The sequence below is a fragment of the Lacerta agilis genome, chromosome 7, assembly GCF_009819535.1.
Source record: "Lacerta agilis isolate rLacAgi1 chromosome 7, rLacAgi1.pri, whole genome shotgun sequence".
Classification (NCBI taxonomy): domain Eukaryota; kingdom Metazoa; phylum Chordata; class Lepidosauria; order Squamata; family Lacertidae; genus Lacerta; species Lacerta agilis.
Genome location: NC_046318.1, coordinates 35281296 through 35301015, shown reverse-complemented (window position 1 = coordinate 35301015; position 19720 = coordinate 35281296). Strand labels below are relative to the sequence as shown.

General features: G+C 41.2%; 1 protein-coding gene across 1 annotated transcript in view; it reads left to right on the top strand.

The window, feature by feature from the left end:
* The first annotated feature begins 1177 nt into the window (after positions 1–1177).
* The window catches only part of DOK6 (docking protein 6), a 159835-nt gene continuing 141292 nt past the window's right edge, over positions 1178–19720 (top strand). The window contains exon 1 of the mRNA XM_033154821.1: positions 1178–1534. Coding sequence (XP_033010712.1) covers positions 1469–1534 — 66 coding nt within the window. The 5' untranslated portion in view covers positions 1178–1468. The remainder of the gene's footprint in view (positions 1535–19720) is intronic.

Sequence of the window (19720 nt, the reverse complement as noted above, 5' to 3'; positions counted from 1 at the left end):
AGATTTCCCAAAGGTTTTTTAATTACATGTAGTCATATGACTGGCAACTGTTTAAATAAAAATACATAAACACCATTCATTGGGAAAGTGTTTTCCTTAATATTTCTATAGAAGTTAATAGAACTTAAACATTTAAACATGCATTTGTGCCCTGTGTTTTAATTAGGCTATCTATCATATTATTTAATGCATGCCATTGTTTTATGGTATTGTTTTACGCTGTGAGGTGTCTTGCAAGTGGGCAGCAAAGTGGATTACAAAGATTTCGTTTATATCCAATGTTTCTTCCATGGAATTTAAGGTGATGTACATAAGAATTCCTATGCAATCTTCTATTTAGACCAGCAATGGACACTAAACCAATGATGGGCAACTCTCAAGGGCTGCATGTTGATATAGTCAGCGGAGCTTGCTTGAAAAGGTGTCCATGGGATGAGATCTTTCGGCTCCTACTCCAAACTTGCTTTCTAGGGAGTAAGTTCTGTGGAAACCCATTGAGACTTATTGCTCACAGGAAACATGATTTAGGGTCAGCTGCACTTTTCCAACAGCAGCAACACCTGCGTGTGACTCTCGCAGCACTGAACGCACAGGTGGAAAGAAATGGATTGGCTTTGCCTCTTTTATGCAGAAATCTCTCTCTCTCGCACACACCCCTCAGAAGCCAGGCGGGGTGAGGGGTCCTTCGTGCTTCTCAACTGACTAGAGAAATGCCGCCGCCCCGGGGGGGAAGGGGAGGACAAGGTTCCTCAGGAGGAGCCCAGCCTTGGAGTCGAAAAAAGAGGAGGCTGGCTAGCTAGCTAGCTGGCTGGCGTGCCAGGGAAGAAAGCGAGCGTGGGAATGGGAGCGGCGGACATTTCCCCCTGCTAGCCAGCCCGCTCGCCCGCCTCGTCTGGCGTTGTTGGGGAGCTGAGGTGTGAGGCGGGAGCAAGAGGAAGGGAGCGCGCGGAACCCCTCCCCCTCCCCGCTCGCGCTGTAGGGGGGATGGCGCGGCGGCGCGAGCAGCTCCACAGCCTCCGGGTGCCGGCAGAGAAGCAATAGCCAGGGAGGGGGAGAGAGCTGGCGGAAGAGCCAGGGAAGCGGCAGCGGCGGCGGCGGCGGCGGCAGCAGCAGTCCTCTCTCCCTGGCTGCTCCAGGCAACGGCGCGGCAAGAGCCTCTCCCCGTCTGCTAGCGCTTCGGTAGAAAGAGCCGCCCGCTCCTCGCCGTTCTCGGGCTGCGCGTGGCGCCCCGCAGGAGGGAGGGGGCGGGCTGCGCTGGGCCACGGCGTGCCCGGCACGCGCAAAAGGAGCCGCTCTGCCGCCAGTGCCGCCTGGATGTCAGAGGCTCCTGGCGAGCCGGCGGCCAAAGGCGCTCTGCAGCAGCAGCTGGAGGGAGGAGGAGGACGACGACGAGGACGAGGAGAAGGCGGCAAGAGAGGAGACGACCCCGCGCACGGAGCTGGGACGCCGCAGCCGGCTCGCCCCGGCCATGGCCTCCAACTTTAACGACATAGTCAAGCAGGGCTATGTGAAAATCCGCAGCAGGAAGCTCGGGGTGAGTGGCGCCTGGCGCGCGCGCTTTGTTCCCCCCTTTTCTCGCTCTTGTCTGCCAGCGCCTGGGCGGCGGAGTTGGAGGTGGGGGTCGCCTGGTCAAGGCGGCGCTGCGAGCGAGCAGCCCGCTGTCGTTCCTGCGGCGGTGCTTTGGCAGGCAGCGTGGGGGGTCGGGCGGGTGGGTGTGCGGGAATGGCTCGGCGGCTCCTCGGCTGCTGGCAGCAGCAGGCGCAGCAGCAGCAGCCGCGCTTGGATGGAGCTGCTGCTGCTGCTGCTGCTCTCGACTATTGTTTGCCTCCCGTGCGTGTTTGCCCGCTTGCTTGCCTGCCTGCCTGCCGAGGTGGAGGCAATCATCGCGCTCCTGGGCGGTGCGGCCCGATCCCTGTCCGCGTTTACTCGGGAGTAGATCCAGCAGATTTCAGAGGCGCAGGACTCCCAGTTGAGGGCGTTTATAGGGTTGCAGTCTGTTTAGTGGGAAGAAGCCCCTCGGGAATAGCTGTCGCTGCCCCCAACCGATTTTGTCTGTGTTAGAAAGAATTCCTGCGCGCATAAGCGGAGAGACAATGGAAGCCCATCACCTGTTAAACTCGTTTCAGCCACCTTTATAGGCGGCAAGCCTAACAACTAAGGAGTAAGTCACACTGAGCCCAGCGAGACTTGGATATGAGTCAACATGTGGAGGATTGTGCTGTTAAACACACACCACTCCCCTACTCCTGCTATGGCGTGGCTGCCTTTCCCGCAAACGGGGGGAAAGAGGATCGTTCCCTTTAAGCACTTTACCCAAGCCCTGGCTCACCACCTTTCCGATTCAGCTGAAATCTATAACAGGTTGCAAATTGTGGCTGTGTCGAAGCTCGCGGCATTGTGTTAACTTTGTGCCTGTTGTATAGTGTGTGTTGGATGCATTGCGTTGAAAGGTGTGTTCGAAGGCACTCTGCCAGAAGAAAAGCTTTGAAAGGTCTACAGGTTTCAAAATAGCTCCTAGCGGCCTAGAAGTAGGAGGAAAGGTAGACAAAACAGGCAAAAGTAGCTGCTGAGTAGAGTGGCACACAGGTGATGGTGGTAGGTAGAAACATCTTTTGAGTTGTATGCTTGATTTAGTTTTGTTGGTGGAGAGGATACAGACTTAGCTAGACTAGGCAAAAGGATAATGGTACATTGAGCAGATGGACAGGAGAGTTGGCACAGTGATGGATGCTGCTGCCCCCTGTGACTAGACAACTGACAGATCAGAGTTTTTGGAGGCAAGGTTGGCTTCAGACAAAAGGCTGGAATCACCTGGAAAGGTGTATGAGAAAGAGGCAATTATTGGTAGGAGCACTTGCCTAACTTGCAACATTCCCACATGCTTTAGAAATGTTACTTCTTGCTAGGAGCTGGCAGATACTATGACAGTTCCAAAAAGAAGTAGTAATTATAGCTGTCTGGTTTTGCTCTAAAGTAAGAAATTTGTTAGGAAGAAAAAGGAGTATTGACCAGCTTGAAGGCAAATGTGGAAACCATGCAATGAACCTTTGATTTAAAGTTTAATTAGACTTATAGTTTGAGAGCAATACACTGAGATTTGATACAATACCATGGACAGAACCAGTCCTGAGTCATGCGATGAGGATATTGGCCTGTGCCAAAAGGCAAACAACAACAGTACAATTAAAACCAATGAAATATTGTGATACCTGGGAAGCTGCTTGCTTTGGAAGTCATGTAAACATTTGTCTGACAGCTTAGTGGCCACTAAGGCTATCAGTGGAGAGCTGTACTATGAAACACTGCTAGTCATTATGGTTATATGCTGCCCCCAGAATCAGTGGTACAGTGCTCTGTATATCAATCATTGGGGAACAATAGTGAGACAAGGGAAGCTTTTAATCTGTGATATTTTAATGTATTTTAATATTTGTTGGAAGCCGCCCAGAGTGGCTGGGGAGACCCAGCCAGATGGGTGGGGGTACAAATAATAAATTATTATTATTATCTCTTACCCTTGTGTCTTGCAAGCCTAGCAGATGGACAATTGTGGGAAATGGGCTGCTGGAGTAGATGGGCCTTTGGTCTGATTCAGCGAAGGTCTTATGTACTAACACCCACATGAGATCTCCTTTTTATTTTATCTGTGTTCTTTGCTTCTTCTTCCCTCCTCCTTTTCTCTGATGGGGAACAATGTAACACACTTTAATAAACAAGTTTTGATAAACAGTTGCCACCTCCTGCTCACTAAGCTTAAGTTTTGATTTTGAAGGTGGTCAAAGGGGATTAATTTTGAAAGGAAAAGTTCACTTTGCATCCAACTGTTTTTCTTAGCCTTTTGCTGAATGACTACCACCTGAGTTGGCTTGACTGTTTTATGATGACATCCTTTTTCTGTTAGCTTTGTACTGGAAGGAACGTGTTTTGGGGACATTAGATAGGATCTCTCCACAGGTGTCCTTCACTACAACACAACAAAGAACATCTGAATGAGACTTCTGGACTTAAAACCCTGTAAAACATGTATAATTGTAGCTTTCAAATACAGATGGCATCACTAATCAGCCCAGTCATAATATATAAAGTTTTAATGTACGGTATATACCAACTCATGGCTACATGGTATTCACAGATGTTGCTAATAAATAAGTTCCTTGCTACATTCCATACCCTTCCTACACTAAAGATTCCCATGCTACTGGTTTTTCTGTTCTTACACACCCAGTTTCCGCTACAGGTAAAGTTCATGGTGTTACTGTAAGCCTCTTAATTTATTTAATTGTCTTCTGGAAACATAACTGCACAGACTTGCATGTAGCAAATTCAGCTTCTGTTCACCAAATGAGGAACATGTGAATAGGATTCACAGCAATGCAGTCACTATTTCTTCTGAGGTACAAGTATTGTATACAGAAAGGGAAATGCAAGTCACAACTGCTGCTCAATACGTTTAGAGTACCACTATGTGTTGTCTGCTGTACTGTCATGGAAGTGAAATGGTCCACAATTGTAGGTGGGTTTTGTTCAGTACCATGTGGTACAATTGTGTTGTTGGGAGTTATTTGATAGTAGTAGTTTTATACCCCTTATACAAAGGGCCTGCACTGGTCCCAAACTGAACCTGTCCCAGGTGAGAGGTGGGAGGGAAGTATTTTGTGGTTCATTGGCCCATTAGTGCTGCACAGTCTGTGAATGTTTGGCAGTGATCCTTTGCAGGAATACACTCATGTGTAGTGAGTGTATGTGGGCTGAAATATTGTTTTGGTTTGGTTTTTGTGTCATTCTGCATAGTAATTTTGTCTGATCTTAGTTGTATAGATATGGTTATGATTATGAATGTGGATAATGTGTATTTATGTATTTGCATTTTGCTCAAGTGAAATTGTGATTATTGTACATTTATGTACTTCAGTTTGATTTTCCTCCTGGTAAATGGCTTTGAGATCTGAGGACAGTAGGCAATAGATAAATGGAATTAATACTTAAATAAATAATATAATGTTGATAATCTATGGTAGTGTTTCATCTGCCACTGTGGCTATGTTCTAGAGCATTGGGATAGTACCTGTCAGCAGTGCTGATCATGTGGGTCAAATGACCATTGGATGTGCCATCAGTGTTGAACATCCAACCAGCCTTTGCTGTATTAAATATGCAGCCAAGAAGGGTTTTACAGTATTAAGAATATACTGTTTGGAAACAAGTTGCCCTAGGAGCAAAGAACCTTAGTGGAGTGAAAGTAACATTTAATGATATATTCATTACTTGATCTGGTTATTTTGTGTTATCAGCTGTGATCAAGAATGTTTTTCTTTCTCCACCTATGACTATGGACCTTTTTGTCAATTCCCCTAGCTACCAGGAACTCTCAATCAGGGGTAATATGTTGAGGGAATCAGATGATATCAGAAAACTTGAGTTGGTGTGTAGTTGTGGCTGATGCTCATTCTTCTCTGCATCAATATTAAGCATTATGTGCAGTTGTTGACTTTTAGCAACTGGCTTTCTGGTACCTTCCAAATCTATAATGTCCATTATTACAACACAGACCAGCGTTCTTCAGGCTTTCAGACTTCAAGGTGTAGAAATTGGCACAGTGGAAATGCATATGTTGAAAATGCTAGTTCCTTTTTAATAATTCTATATTTTGGAGGTACTGATTTAGGATCAATCAGAAGATTGAATTTACAACCTGGTTCTAGTGTGCCCAGTAAAGCAGCAATTTCTTTTATATAACCACTTTTAATATTTCCCTGCTCTACATGAGAACATATAACAGACAGCAAACTGCATGCTTAGGCTGTAACTGTTATCTCAAGGGACTGTGCCTTATATATTTATATGAATGTGTTCCCCTTCCGAAAGAGATAAGAGAGAGGCCATGTGAAATTTAAAATTCTACAAGTGGCTAGAAGCTTATCACAGTGCTAATATATATTATCTTTGCCCTGGAAGCTGTGCTTTTCTTTGCAGAAAGGGTGTTCAAGGCTAAGGGAAGAATAATCATAAATTGACCTTTGGAACATTTCACTATCTTGACAGGGCTGTTAATTCTGAGAGAACACAGTGGGGTTGTTGGAATCCCAATTACAGACTATTGCAGTACAGCTGACATGAATGTGTGTGTTTTTAAGCAGCTTAAATCAAGGTAGAAAGGATCCCTCGTGCTCTTTGGCTGGATAGACACCCCCGCCCCCGCCCCAACATAATGTTTTAAACTGAATGGCAGCGTCAAACAATGTCTTGGGAAGTAATCACAAAATCTCAGCAGGCCTTAGAAGGTTAGTATTATTGCTGCTTGCTGCCAGGGCAGGATGACATTAGTTGAGTAGAACAATGGAACACGGAAAACCTTATTGGGAAGCAAGAATTTTTCATACTTCATAAAATAAGGGAAATAAATCTGATAATGCTTTATACTGAAACTAGATATGACTTTGGCACAAAGGAAATATTTGGGATATGCTCAATATTTCTTTACTCATCATGATACTCCCTTTTTCGTGTGATGGAAAATAGTGATGTATTAGGACTTGTAAAGATTTTGAAAGAGTCCAGAGATTTCTGTTGCAAGTTGGAATTCTGAGATCCCATTCTCTATATGTAGTTGCGTCTCTCTCTGTGTGTGCGTGCACACCTGCAGACACAAACACACAAACTGTGAAGGAGGCCATAGCCGAAAGTGCAAAGGCCAAACCCCAAAGTCTTTTGTTAACAGGTGGTAATGGTGCCAACCAGCTGGCCAGTCAGAGAAATCTGTATCTTTGGTGCTTAAGTCCATACAATCAACAATAAAAGTAATGGTTCTGTATAAAGTATATTTTGTATACAATCCTTGAACTACCTTGGAATGTATTTTATACCATTTATGTTTATGGGTGTAGAAGAGAAATTGGCAAAGAGGCACTGCAATGTGAATGAACATTTTTGCCAATGGTGGTTACGATCTAATTGAATGAAGGGCTAATTTGTAATGACTGAAAGCGACAACATGTTTGAACTGGAACAAGCTAAAGCTATGCAATGACTCTTGGGGTCCATCAAAGCATAATTATTGTTTGTTTTGTTGGGCAGTCTGGATACCTTTCACCTAGATAAAACTTCTATTGAGGAGATATTATGTCTTCCCCAGTACAGTTTCCAAACAGCTGCCATAACATTATTATTATTATTTATTGAATTTATATACTGCCCTATACCCGGAGGTCTCAGGGCGGTTCACAGAACAAAATCAAAATACAAAACCACAAAATATATAATCAAAATAAAGACAACCCAATAACCCACCCCACCCCCCAACAAAAACCCACATATTAAAAGGGCATAGAACACCGGAAAATTTCTATTCCTCTCTCCACTACCTAGTGTGATTCTTGTGTATGTGAATATAACTGATTTTCTTTTAAAGGAAGCAGCTCTAGGCAGTTCTGAAGATCTAATAAATGGTTTAATAGATGGCCAGTAATAACCGGCAATCAGTGCTGTGGAAATTGATGAGAGGAAGGGAAAGCTTAAATATGGTTCTCACTCTTCACCTGATATATGTGTTTGCAGGATTTGCCCTGCCACAGAGCGCCATGATGGAAGGGTAGATGAAGGCAGGAACTGGTGTCAAGTTCATCAAGGCCTTTTCTAGTGTCGGCCCTAACAGAGTAGAACAATTGAACACTTCAGACTCCAAAATGTCTTGGACCAGCACAGTGTGAGTGTGAATGTGTTAGAAAATGGAATTGTTGGGAATAAGGAGCTGATTCAGTCTCCCCGGGTGCTGGGCAGGCCATTTATTCAGGAGGGCCAAAGACAACCCTCTGAAACCTGAGTCTTAGGACCCAAGGTCAGCACCGTGTGCAACTGTAGACAGAGAAGTATGTTTGGCAGTAAATGTTTCAGAATGCATTGGGAAGTCATGTCATTATACACCATACGGAAACTTGGTGTTTATTTGCCTTGATAATTTAAGAGGTACGTTTGGGTGGTAGAGCACATACTTTGATGGGTAAGTTGTGTGCCAGGTTCAATCACCAGCATTAATAGCTACTGGGAAAGGTTCCTCTCTTGAACCTTGGAGAGCCAGTCCTGTCAGTAGAGACAACACTGAATTAAACGGACTTTGTATAAGGCAGTTTCCTATATTTTCATAACACATGTCAAATGCTGGACAATACAGAACTTCATTCAGATGATTTCAGGAATGGCTCATCTATATATAAAAAAACAATCCTCAAATCTACACAGTTATACCTCTAATACCATGCATTTGTTCAGAAAAATGAGAATTTTGTTTTTTAAAAAAGGCTAAGGCTTGTAGTCATAACATGATGCATCAGTAATTCTTATGAATTACACAAACTGCCATGATTTGAGTATTCCTTGAGAAGGTGGATTCCATCTTTCAAAAAAGTAAAAAGTTCATGTTTTTAAAATCAACATTTTTTTGTAAAGCAGATATGAGGAAAGAAGTAGTCTCACAAAGGCTCATGCAAGTTTTAATATAAATCTCATAGAAAACATAGCTGCTTTTGCACTCTTTCAGGCAGGTGGCCAATCCATTATAGAATTTTTTTTCAGTGTTTTTGTTATATTCCATCTTTCTTTATGGTTGAGTAAACCTTGGCTGGGAATCAAATTAAAGGTTTTCTGATCTAATGCAACCCATGAACTGACTGTTAAATGATCACTCGGTTGAAAGTGTTCTAGTACTGATGGAATAATATTGTTAACTTTCTGAAAAGCAAGTTAGCAGGTAACCACTGAATGCTAATAGAAGTCTTAATATACTTGCTTCCTCTTTTTGTTCTAATTTATATATCTTCTGGAGAAAATGGGGAAAGCATATCTTTTGGATATAAGACAAGATGGTCAGTATTCCTTGGTTTACAGCTTGTTGAATTCTTTACTCCATGTTTGGATGCAAGTGTTTCTTCCTATGGTGGAAGAGGTAACTTTTGCCATTTTCCCCTGCAGCCCGTTGCACCCTCTGAAAATTTAGTCTGGAGTTCTGTAAGACCCTCAGAAAGGTTGCAGAGAAAAACAGCAAAAATTGATTCTTCCTGCCTTCAGCCAGTGGGATTCTCTGCTTCAAAGGTACCATGGATTTGTGGTGTGTCTGAAAAAAAGCACAGTTAAAACTCATACATCATATAGTGCAGTGCATTGCAATTGCTACAACAGCCAGAAAAAAGTTAAGTGTTCTATCAAGGCATTCAGCAATTTTCAAGTGATTCATTTGAGGACCTCTGTTCTCCTGGATCAAAAGCCGCCTTCTGAAAGGAGATGTTCCCACTCCAACCCAACTCTGCATTTAAGACAGAAAGTATTACATTAATTTCAAGGTACCACTTCAAATGTTCATTTCTCCCACCATCAGTTCTACCAACATGTAGGACTAAAGCAGGAATGACAGAGGATTTTTAATACTACACTCTATGAAAATAGGCTTATCCTGCAACAGGGAGAAGGAAAGTTAAAGAACAACTTGATACTATTTGTCAACAATTTAGAGCAGTTACACGATGAACGATGGTTATAAATTCAAACTGAAATGAATGCAAACTGAAGGGAACCTGGTTAAAATTGGGTACAGTGGTACCTCTGGTTGTGGATGGGATCTGTTCCAGAGGTCCAGTTGGATCCCAAGGTTTCCGCAACCTGAGGATCACTTCTGTGCATATGCAAAAGCAGTAAAACCCGGTAAAAAACTTCTTGGTTTGCTGCGTGTGCACATATCCCGAAGTTTACATAACCAGAGGGTTATGTAAATGGAGGTACAACTGTATTGCAAACCAGCTCTCGTGTCTATCTGCCTTAGGGACATACAAGAGTTTATTCTGAAATATTAGCCTTTGTCGGTAGATGTCCTGTTCCAAAGAGTTACATGCACTCAGGTGCCTTATGCATGTGTGAAAGTCCATGCTAATTATGATAGCAATGGCTGCTTGCATAGGTTCGTTTTCGTTAGGTAGATTTTTTCATAGAAGTGAATGGGGGAAATTATCTGCACAAGGAAATTCCTTTTATGCACTTAGCATCAAGTGTTTTGTTTTAATGTTTTTGGGAGCCACCATATGAAAGGGCGGTCTATAAATATTGACAGAAATATCTGAAGCAGATTACTGGATCAAGTTGCATTCATAGCATACCCTCCAATGTTTCTCCAATGGAAATAGGGACGTCCCATTCTATAATGATAATTTTATTATTTATACCCCACACATCTTATTGGGTTGCTCCAGCCACTCTGGGCTGCTTCCAACGTATATAAAAACATAATAAAACATTAAATATTAAAACAACTTCCCTATACAGGATTGCCTTCACACGGCTCTGAGGCTGGATTACGCCATACTCACCAACATTTCTCCATTGAAAATAGGGGCATCCTAAGGAAAAGTGGGACATTTCCGGGATCAAATCAGAAACCAGGATAGCTTCTCCAAATCAGGGACATCCTTGAAAAATAGTGACACTTGGAGAGTTTGTCATGGGAATCTCAGAAGGATTTAAGAGTATATGTGTTTTACATTTGATTAATCCTACAGCGGGTGGCAGGGATCTGTCAGTTTTGTCTTCTTTCTCTCATTTTTCCAATCTTAAGTTCATTTCTACACATTTCTACATAAGTATAATTTTTTTAAAAGTCCTCAAGAAAACCTAGCAGGATTTTAGTGCAGATTTCTTCTAGCAATCATATGTTTGTATGCAGTTTTGCTCAATATACTCAGTTTTGCATAGCAATTTCCCCTAACATACAAAAATGCAGTTCCATACCTTCATCAATATATGCATTTGTAAGAACACTGTACCCCAATATATGTATTTTTGTACACATTACTTGGTTGGAGAACGGCACTTGAAAATTAGGAAAAGTGTGGATTTTGAAGAATGCCTGTATTTCAGTAAGTGTGAACTAAGGTGGTGCACCTTTAAAGGTGAACTGAATCTAATTTCTCCCCCCATCCCCTACTGCTACATAAGTTTACTGAATTGTAAGCTTTGCTTTCAGATTTAAAATTCATGTATCACATTTTTATCAGCTAAAAATTCCTTTGCTGGGATTGGATTCCTTGGATTGTTGTACACAAAGCTCTAAAGATTCATTATTGAAGCTAGCGTTCCCTAGAAGAACACAAAAATTTCAGGCTTTTAGTTAAAAGTAGTTAGAAATATTTGATTATTTACTTCTGTATGCCAGCTGCCTCACAACTTTCTTTTTATTGGCATGCTGAGTGAAAGTGTTATCCTAGAGGCAAATGTCACTGAGTTTTGGTTAAGTCCTTCTTATGCTTTCATTTATGGAGAATTATTAAAACAAATACAACAGTCCTGTAGGCCAAAAAAACAAAACAAAAACAAAACAAAAACAATCCTGTGGGCCCAGTAAAAGGCAGCGATTGGTCAATAAATTAGATTTTACCAAGGGCCACCCCACTCCTTTGTGTCTCTTACTACTGACATCTCTCATTTTTCCATCACGATGACAGCAGTGCCCCCTCCCCTTCAGTTTTTGCTGCTGCAGCTTTAGTGTAGCAGCTGCACCTAGTGAGGTGCTTCACCCCTGTCTTCTTCCTCTCCGCCTCACCATAGGCTGGACCTAGAGAGTCTTCCCTCAGAGAGAGGCATTTTGGGTGGCCACGAAAGCGCCTTTGGCGTTGCTGCAGTGACAAATGATGCTTAAAGTTAGGGGGGAAGTTTTAAAGTTACAATTTGATGGCTCGTTGTGGAATAGCAGGCAACATGTGAAGGAGTCTCATTTTGCCAATGAAAAGATTGCCCCTAGTTTTACCATATATATGCAGTGTTATTACATTCCAAGGCATTTGTCAGTAAATCATGGCATATTCTTTTGAAATCTGAGTGCTGTTATTTTTCTTGCTGGTTTTTTTTTTGTTTTTTTTTTTTTTTTTTTTTTTTTTTACTGCTGACTGAGGCGTATTTACATGTGTGCTCCCAGCAGTATCAGAGCAGACTCTCTGTGGTTATAATCATATGTTTAAAGCGGCTTGTTGGTGAATAAATGTATTTTCCTTCTAGCGGAGTTCCGATTATGTGAGGAGGAGAAGCCTGATTGAGCCTGTCCATGTGGTCATGGTATTTACATCCATGCCCCTGGAGCATATGTGGATGTGGTTTCCAGGCTGCTGTCTGTTAGTGTAAAGAGTTCTTGATTGACAGGAGTGAAAATCAGATGCTGCACAATCTCCGCTCTTTAACTTATGTCATGCTGGATGTTTCAGCAACTATTATGAAAGGAGCAATATCTGGAGGATAATCCATCTATGGTTTTGTGTGCTTGGATTACGTGGTTAACTGGGGAGTTTTCTTAACCACAGCTTTGTATGGTTGATCTGGGTGTGATTGTTTTATTTATTTATTTGTTATTTAAATATGCACGCAATACTAGAGTAAAAATGGCAAACACTTGAGTAAAAGCAGGTTGTCAAAGAATTTCAGGTTTAGAAGGTCTTTCTGAATAATGCAGTTTTTAGAGATGTCTGAAAGCAAGCAGGGATGTCTCCTACCAACTCCTCCGTTGGCAAGGAGTGCCACAACGCAGGGCCTACCACACCAGAGCCAGTTCCTAGTAAAGGCATGCCAAATCTCTGGGATTTTGAGATCTTGCAGGGTTGTTTTCTGTTGCTGTAAATCTGTGCAGAAAAACAGTCTCATGAACATTCAAAAAGCAAAGCTGACTTGCAATTATGTTTAGAGGCTGCTTGCAGCAATTTGAGTTTCTTTGGTGCTTGGATTCCTGGATGGGTTTTTAGAGTATGCATACCTCTAGGGTTATCTAAATGTTCAGCCAGATTAGCAATCATGGGGCAAGCACCTAATAATGTGCAATCCATGGACTGACATCATGCCTTGCTGTTCAACCCTGTGGCTAAACATGCAGGTGCCTGCTCAGATGGTAAAAGGTGTGTTTGGGGAGAGATTGAAATAGATACTGACATAGGTGTCTGAGTAGAGTCTACAGCACTGCAAAATTGTCTACTCTTTGTTATTGCTGCTTGTATTGCTATGTAGCTGAATATGGGGTGGCCCATTACCATGAAACATAGAGGGCTGATTGTCTCTGTGCTTAGACTTTCAGCAACATTGTTTGAAGTACAGTGAGGCATAGAATGCAAATCATTTGGCTTCTGGGTCTTGCAACTTTCTTTCCTTAATTTATTTTGCAAAGAGGTTTATGGAGTTCCCCCCCCCAAAGAACTGCATGTGATATGCAATTGTGAAGTACCTTATGCTTGCAAGAAACAACAATCCCTGAAAACAAAAGTTACCACAGATATCCCCCTCAATCCTTACTCGAAATGTTTGTGTTGCTCACAATGTGGCTGTTTCACCACATGCAGAATGTGGTTGAAACTCATTCTGGCAGACCCCACAAGACAGCCAGTTGATGTAACTGGTTGGATATGTTTGTGTTACGCAGAAGCAGTTGAATGGATTGAATAAAGGATAAAGGTAAAATTCCACGTGAAGGTAATTTCCAGAGGGGTGGTCATGTTCATTTCTTGCAACAATAAAACAAAGAGTCTTAAAGTATCTTAAAAAAAAATCCACAAGTCTATTATAGCCTTTTATAATCTTTCATAGACTACAGTACACTTCATCAGATACAGGAATTGCTATCCTGAGTACATAGTGCTGTTCACCACCAAGAGAAAACCAAGGATCAAGCCATGTAGTGATTTGTAGATATGGGGCTTTGGAACAAATGGGAAAGTAAGGCAAGGCCAGGACCTTGGATTAGGACCAAGATGCTGGTTTCAGATTGGATTCACTGATCCTAGAACTGAAGCAGAAAATGCAAGCTATCTCAGTACTGTAGTTATCTTGGAGCAACTGGCAGAGCTTTGTCTCTGAGTTAGGCAGTCAAAATGTAAGCCCCTCCTCCTGTTCCATAAAAGGGTTGCTACCTTTGTCTGCATCCACTGGCTTTTTCTACTGAGTGGCGTTTGAAGATGTGCGCTCTGAGAAAAGCATATTAGGAGGTGTCTAAGGACTGAGTCTGTGGTCAAGTCACTGGAGCCTGGGAATTGCCTCTTTTTTGGATTTGCTTGAGGCTCCAGCAATTGTTGACTACCATGTGTGTGTTTGCACGCATGCACAAACACTATCATTGTATAAAAAGCAAACAGTGATGCAATCTGAGCATTTGCTGGCAAAAGAAGGGCATGGGGAAAGCTGCTTGTGTGCCAAGTTGGAAGTAGCTGAAGATTTATATGGTGCCAAGCAGTCAGAATATATTTTAACTTTGTCTGAACAATGGCCCATCAACTGACTGCTGAGCACCCATTGCAGGAGCCATGCCTAAGGCAAATGTTCTGTCTGTCTTGGTGGATGAGTGAGTCCTGATCTCTTTATTGCTACAGATGTGTAGTCAAATGAGTTGCACTGTCTATGCATAAAGGCTTGTAGTGTCACGCCTTTGGAGCTGCCCTCAGCCACATGAAACTTCTTGCATATAAAAAGTATTCCAGCAATGTCACATTATGACAATCTTACTGTTCCAACATCTGTTCTTTTGTTATCTGTAAGCAAGAAAATAATTTAACCAGTGTTAAATAGATGTCCCTTTCAATATGTCAACATTAATTATGCTTGCATGTTTTATTCAAAATTGCAGCTTTTGTTAGCATAGTTTGCCTGCCTTCTAGGCATTATTCTAGAATTATAGCTAGAAATAAAGTTGTGTGTGAGTGTATCTCTAATAACATTAACTTATTGGTCTGTTTGTTATGGCAAAATGCAAGGAGATTTGTAAAGAATACTGTTGATATTTAGATTCTAGATTCAAAGGCTATATATTCTGTCAGTTATATCGTTGTAACTCCATTGAAAAGATACAACAGATGGTGCTGTAGAGCAAAAAAAAAAAAAAAACTTTGTCTATGTGATTTTACATAGGGGTTTCTTTTCTTTTCTTATAATGATCTACTTTATAGCATTTTCCCTGTGTGTAGATTCAGCCCAAGACAGGAAAAAGAGCCATTGTATCAGCCCAATCTGATAAATTACTTGGCATTTTTAACTGCCATGTGAAAACTTGTTATTTGTGTGGTTTCTAGCAAGGCTAGATTCAGTCCTGGCACATGGGGACAACTCTATATTTAGAAATAGAATCTTAAATTGTGACCACTTCTGGATTGTTTTGACTATACTAGTTACAGCTGCCTTGAAAGACTGTTAGGGTTCTATCCAACTAAGACTTAAATGCACTGAAATCAATAGACTTAAGTTAGTCAAGTTTCAACTGATTTCAGTCAGTTTACTTGGTGTATTACTTAGTTGGATTTATCCTGTAGGATACTGTAAAGGGGGTCATACTTGGCCAGTATGCTTGTGCAGCACTTGTGCTGATAGTGACTGCATCCCCAGCACTTAGTTTTGCACGCTCTTCTCCCAATCCTATGCTCCCTTGACAAAAGTATATAGATAAGCCAAGATGCAGCCTCCATGCCTGGAAGGCTATAACAGTTGAATTACAGGGCAGGTGCTATTCAATTGACATGAATTGCAGCCGTTGTCAACAGGTTTTCCACACCTATCAGCTGATCACCCATTCCCACCACCCTTCTGAGTAATACCCCTCCCCCACTCCCTCACTATATTTAAGGATCTGGTGACTTCTGTTTCAGTGTATCTGAAGAGGTGTGCATGCACACGAAAGCTCATACCAAGCACAAACTTAGTTGGTCTCTAAGGTGCTACTGGAAAGAATTTTTTATTTTGACTATGGCAGACCAACATGGCTACCCACCTGTAACATGAACCATCAGGTTAATGTTTGAGTGAAGAAATAATTTCTGAAGAAAATCATATTCCAATGCAGCTGTAGATGAAACAATGATTGAATTCGTTCTATGTGGATTTTTGTGTGAAAAAGAAGTCAAGCTAATTAATCAGTCCAAATTTAAAACTAAGGTGGGGGGGGGAATGAGAACTCTCCCCCAGGCTCTGCCTATTTATGCCTCTGCATGTGTCCTTTGCCCAGAAATGCCTCCCTTGGGTTGAAAGGGGTTCCTTAACACTGCCCTGGACTGTGGTTAAATAGTACTGATCCTAGTAGAGAACTCTGTTGTTTGTATTCTTATTATAATACTTTCTATCTCCACCTCCTAAGCCACCTTTGTTAAGAAAGGTGAAAGTTGGGAAGCAAAGATGAATCAATATCGTATAATATTTTAATATATTCTGACCCTGATGAATGAATATTTCTTCTGGCTAGAGGTAATTATTTGAACGGTTCTCCGTAGTGTAATACAACTCTTTGGGACTTCATTGTCTAATCAAAAGAAAATCAATGGAAGCTTAAGTTAAATGAATGTAGTAAATTAATAGAGAGTCTTCACTATTGATGAAATGTTTTTTTAACTTAAATTGTTTTAAAACGAAGCTACTACTAGCCAAGAAGTGGAAAACTCAAGATATACCTACCATAGATGATTGGCAGATCAAGATGATGGACTTGATGGAACTTGCCGAAATGACTGGGAGGATCCGCGAACAATCAGAAGAGACGGTGGAACAAAATTGGAAGAAATTTAAATTGTGTTTGAAGAAATATTGCAATATTTAATGTATCTTAGGGAAGTTAATATAGGCTTTCAGAATTTTAGAATTTAGAATTTAGTTTAAGTTTTATAGATTGAATATTTTAATCTTTTGTATTTTCCTTTTTATTTGAGAACTGTCTAAAATGTTTAGTAATGAAATTCAGATGGGGGAGACTGGGGGAAGTCACCCTACAATGTTAAGGTTATGATTATATAAGAAATATTTGTGTTTTGTTTGCTTTTATGTTTTTATGTTTCTTTTCTTAAAAACGAATAAAAAGTATTTTTAAAAAATAAAATAAATTGTTTTAAAACAATAAAAGTACCTCTGATTTCTAGTAAGAAAAGTCTTGCTTTGACTTTGAACTTTTCAACTGCTGCTCTGTTGGAAAGCTCTGTTTTACACATGGAGATGCTCAACGGCTTATTTGCACTCTTGAAACATTGCTTTTCATTGAAGGCATGTCATGTGTTTACCTAATTTGATCAGCAAATTACTAGCGTCTCAGAACTGCAAAATGCAATGCTTAGAAAATATTTCTGACTGAAATAGTTCAAAAGCCACAAGAGAGGCAGTATTTTTGTTTGAGGGTTTTACATTACGCTGTTGTTTTTGTTCCCTTTTCAGGTTTGTGTTTGTGTTTAGAAGGAATCAGAAAAAATAAGGATCTACAGAGCAGGGGGTGTTTGCAGACAGAACCAGTTTCCCATGTGGTTATTCATATACCTGTTCTGTCCCATTTAAACACATACTTATTATGCCACAGTTGTCACAGAAACACAGATAGCAAACCACAATCTGCAACCAAGGTTGGACATTGGATTGTGAAACTTTGCTTGTGTTAACTGTGGTTTTCATGAGATCCAAACTTGGTTTTCCTCTGTCACCAACCAGGCTAGATTGGAGGGAAGAGTAGTTAAATGATGAAACTGTTTGTAAAACTAGGGTGTTCCCTGTTGCTTCTCAGACCACTGCATCCTTCCCTCTGCTTGATAATAGGCTTCTTTTCCTTCACCTCCTTGCTGACATGCTTTCCACTATGGCTGACTATTTATGCAGGAGCCTTGTGAAATCATCTTCCGAGCCATACTGGAGTGCTTGTCAGTCCTAATCATGCTCTACCAACAAATGCACAAAATGTTTTAAAAAATGGGTCCCAACCACTCACTTTCTGCAACAATCTATCCACACCCTTTTCTGAAAAACTTAAGTTTTGCTTAAAACCATTGTTCTGCTTATTGTCAACAAAAACGTTGGTGCTGGAAAAGGTTTTAGCACTGGAAAAAAGTGGCCAAAACAGGAAGGATTTTTGTTTGGAAGAATTGGAAGGAAATGGTAAACAAAGAGAACATTTAGGATTGTGAGAGGTGTCCAGGGTTTGCTGAAAGTAGATGAAGGTCTTGAAGCGGGGGGGGGGGGGAGTGTGTTCATGTTCTCTTCCCCGCCTTTTGCAGCTGGCTAATGGCAAGAGAGCCAGAAATGTGATGACACTTGGATAGTTTTTGTCTGTTGCAAAGCACTTTGGTATAGCAGACAGATTTGAAGAGGAGGCAGGAGAACGACAAGCCAGTACTAGTAAAACAACAACAACAACAAGCTGAGTTTTGTTTGATCATCTGCAAATGGAATGTTATCTTCACCAACAAACCATGGTTAAAGCCAAGTATCCCTAGCTTACCGGTAGGTCCAGAAACAGCCTTTGCCACTGAGTGGCAGCACCTCTGAGAAAACATACCTAGTTGCTGATTCAAATGCAAAATCCTGCATTCATTGTTGTATGCTTTAATTCTCTGGACTTAATAACCTGACAATGGATGCAAGCTTCCGGGCAGATAACAGAAGCTCACTTATTTTGAATTCTACATTTAGTGGAATTTTATTCAAACTTAGAATTGCTGTAGAATGTGGGAGTTCCATGCTTACATGTGCATATTAATATTTATGGCTCCAGTTAACATTTTAAAAAGCTGAAATACAACAAAACATCAGGGTAGCGAACCTGAGCTGGTTCTTGCCTCCTCCATGCATGTTACACAAAAGCAGAAATTTACAAAGTGGTTTAAAGGAGCCTGAATTACTTCATTTCTACTGAAATAAAAATAGTCAGATGTGTTTGAACATTTAATTACTATTGAGAAAAGGGGGAAATCTGAAGTGCGGAATAATTGTAGATCCCATGCTTTTACAGACTTCTGTAATTTAACATGCTTCAGTGGGGAAGCAGGAGGAGGGTGTATTTTTCTGTTGCCAGGATACGGAGATCCAAATATAAGCAGATGTGCCGTTGCACTGATATCATAGGAAACCGCCTCTAGACAAAAATGGTACAGTAAAGAGCTGTTAATTCTGTGCTAACTCTTCTCTTAAGTATGAAATGTGACCCTGGTTGTAATACTTTATGCACACACACACAGAGAGAGAGAGAGAGAGAGAGAGAGGGAGGGAGAGAGAGAGAGACTCTATGATAAACTAGACTTAGACAAATGAAACACATGGCCACTGTAAAATTGTCACATTGATACTGTTGTGCTTTTTTGTCATTATAACAGCAAACTTTCAATGTACGCTTAGTGATGTCTTAAACTTTGATATTACTTTGTTTGAAATAAGTGATTTCCCCCCCTTAGCTTATAATGCTCAGGTCTTCAAATGTTCTTCAGCTCATCTGTAAATGATGATTGCACATGTGCAGAGTGTCCTTTTTGATTAAACAAACAATCCCAAGTGAGTTACAATCATTCCAGCTATAATCATGAAAAAGAAGGCTCATTTAGCCAGGAAAGGAGTCCTCCTTTGTTTGTACCCAAAAGGGTGAACAGGAGGAACAAAGTCATCCCAACTAAAGCTGACATTTGTCCTATTGTCAAAGAAGATCACAGTCAATGGGAAGAATTGCTATCAGCAACTCCAGAGATTATGCAAGGAAAATTCAAGAGGCCTAATCAATCTACTGCAGTTCCGAATAAAAATTTCCCTCTAGATTTAGCAGACTGGACAGTCCCAGAAGAAGAGGATTTGCTGAGTAATTTTATTAACCTACCAGATAAAGAGCAAAGTGACATTCTCACCAAACTAGCTAAGTTACAGTCCAGGTTGATCCAAATACAACAGCATGGACAACAAAACATTGGTGAAACAATTGACAGTCAAGGAATTGGGG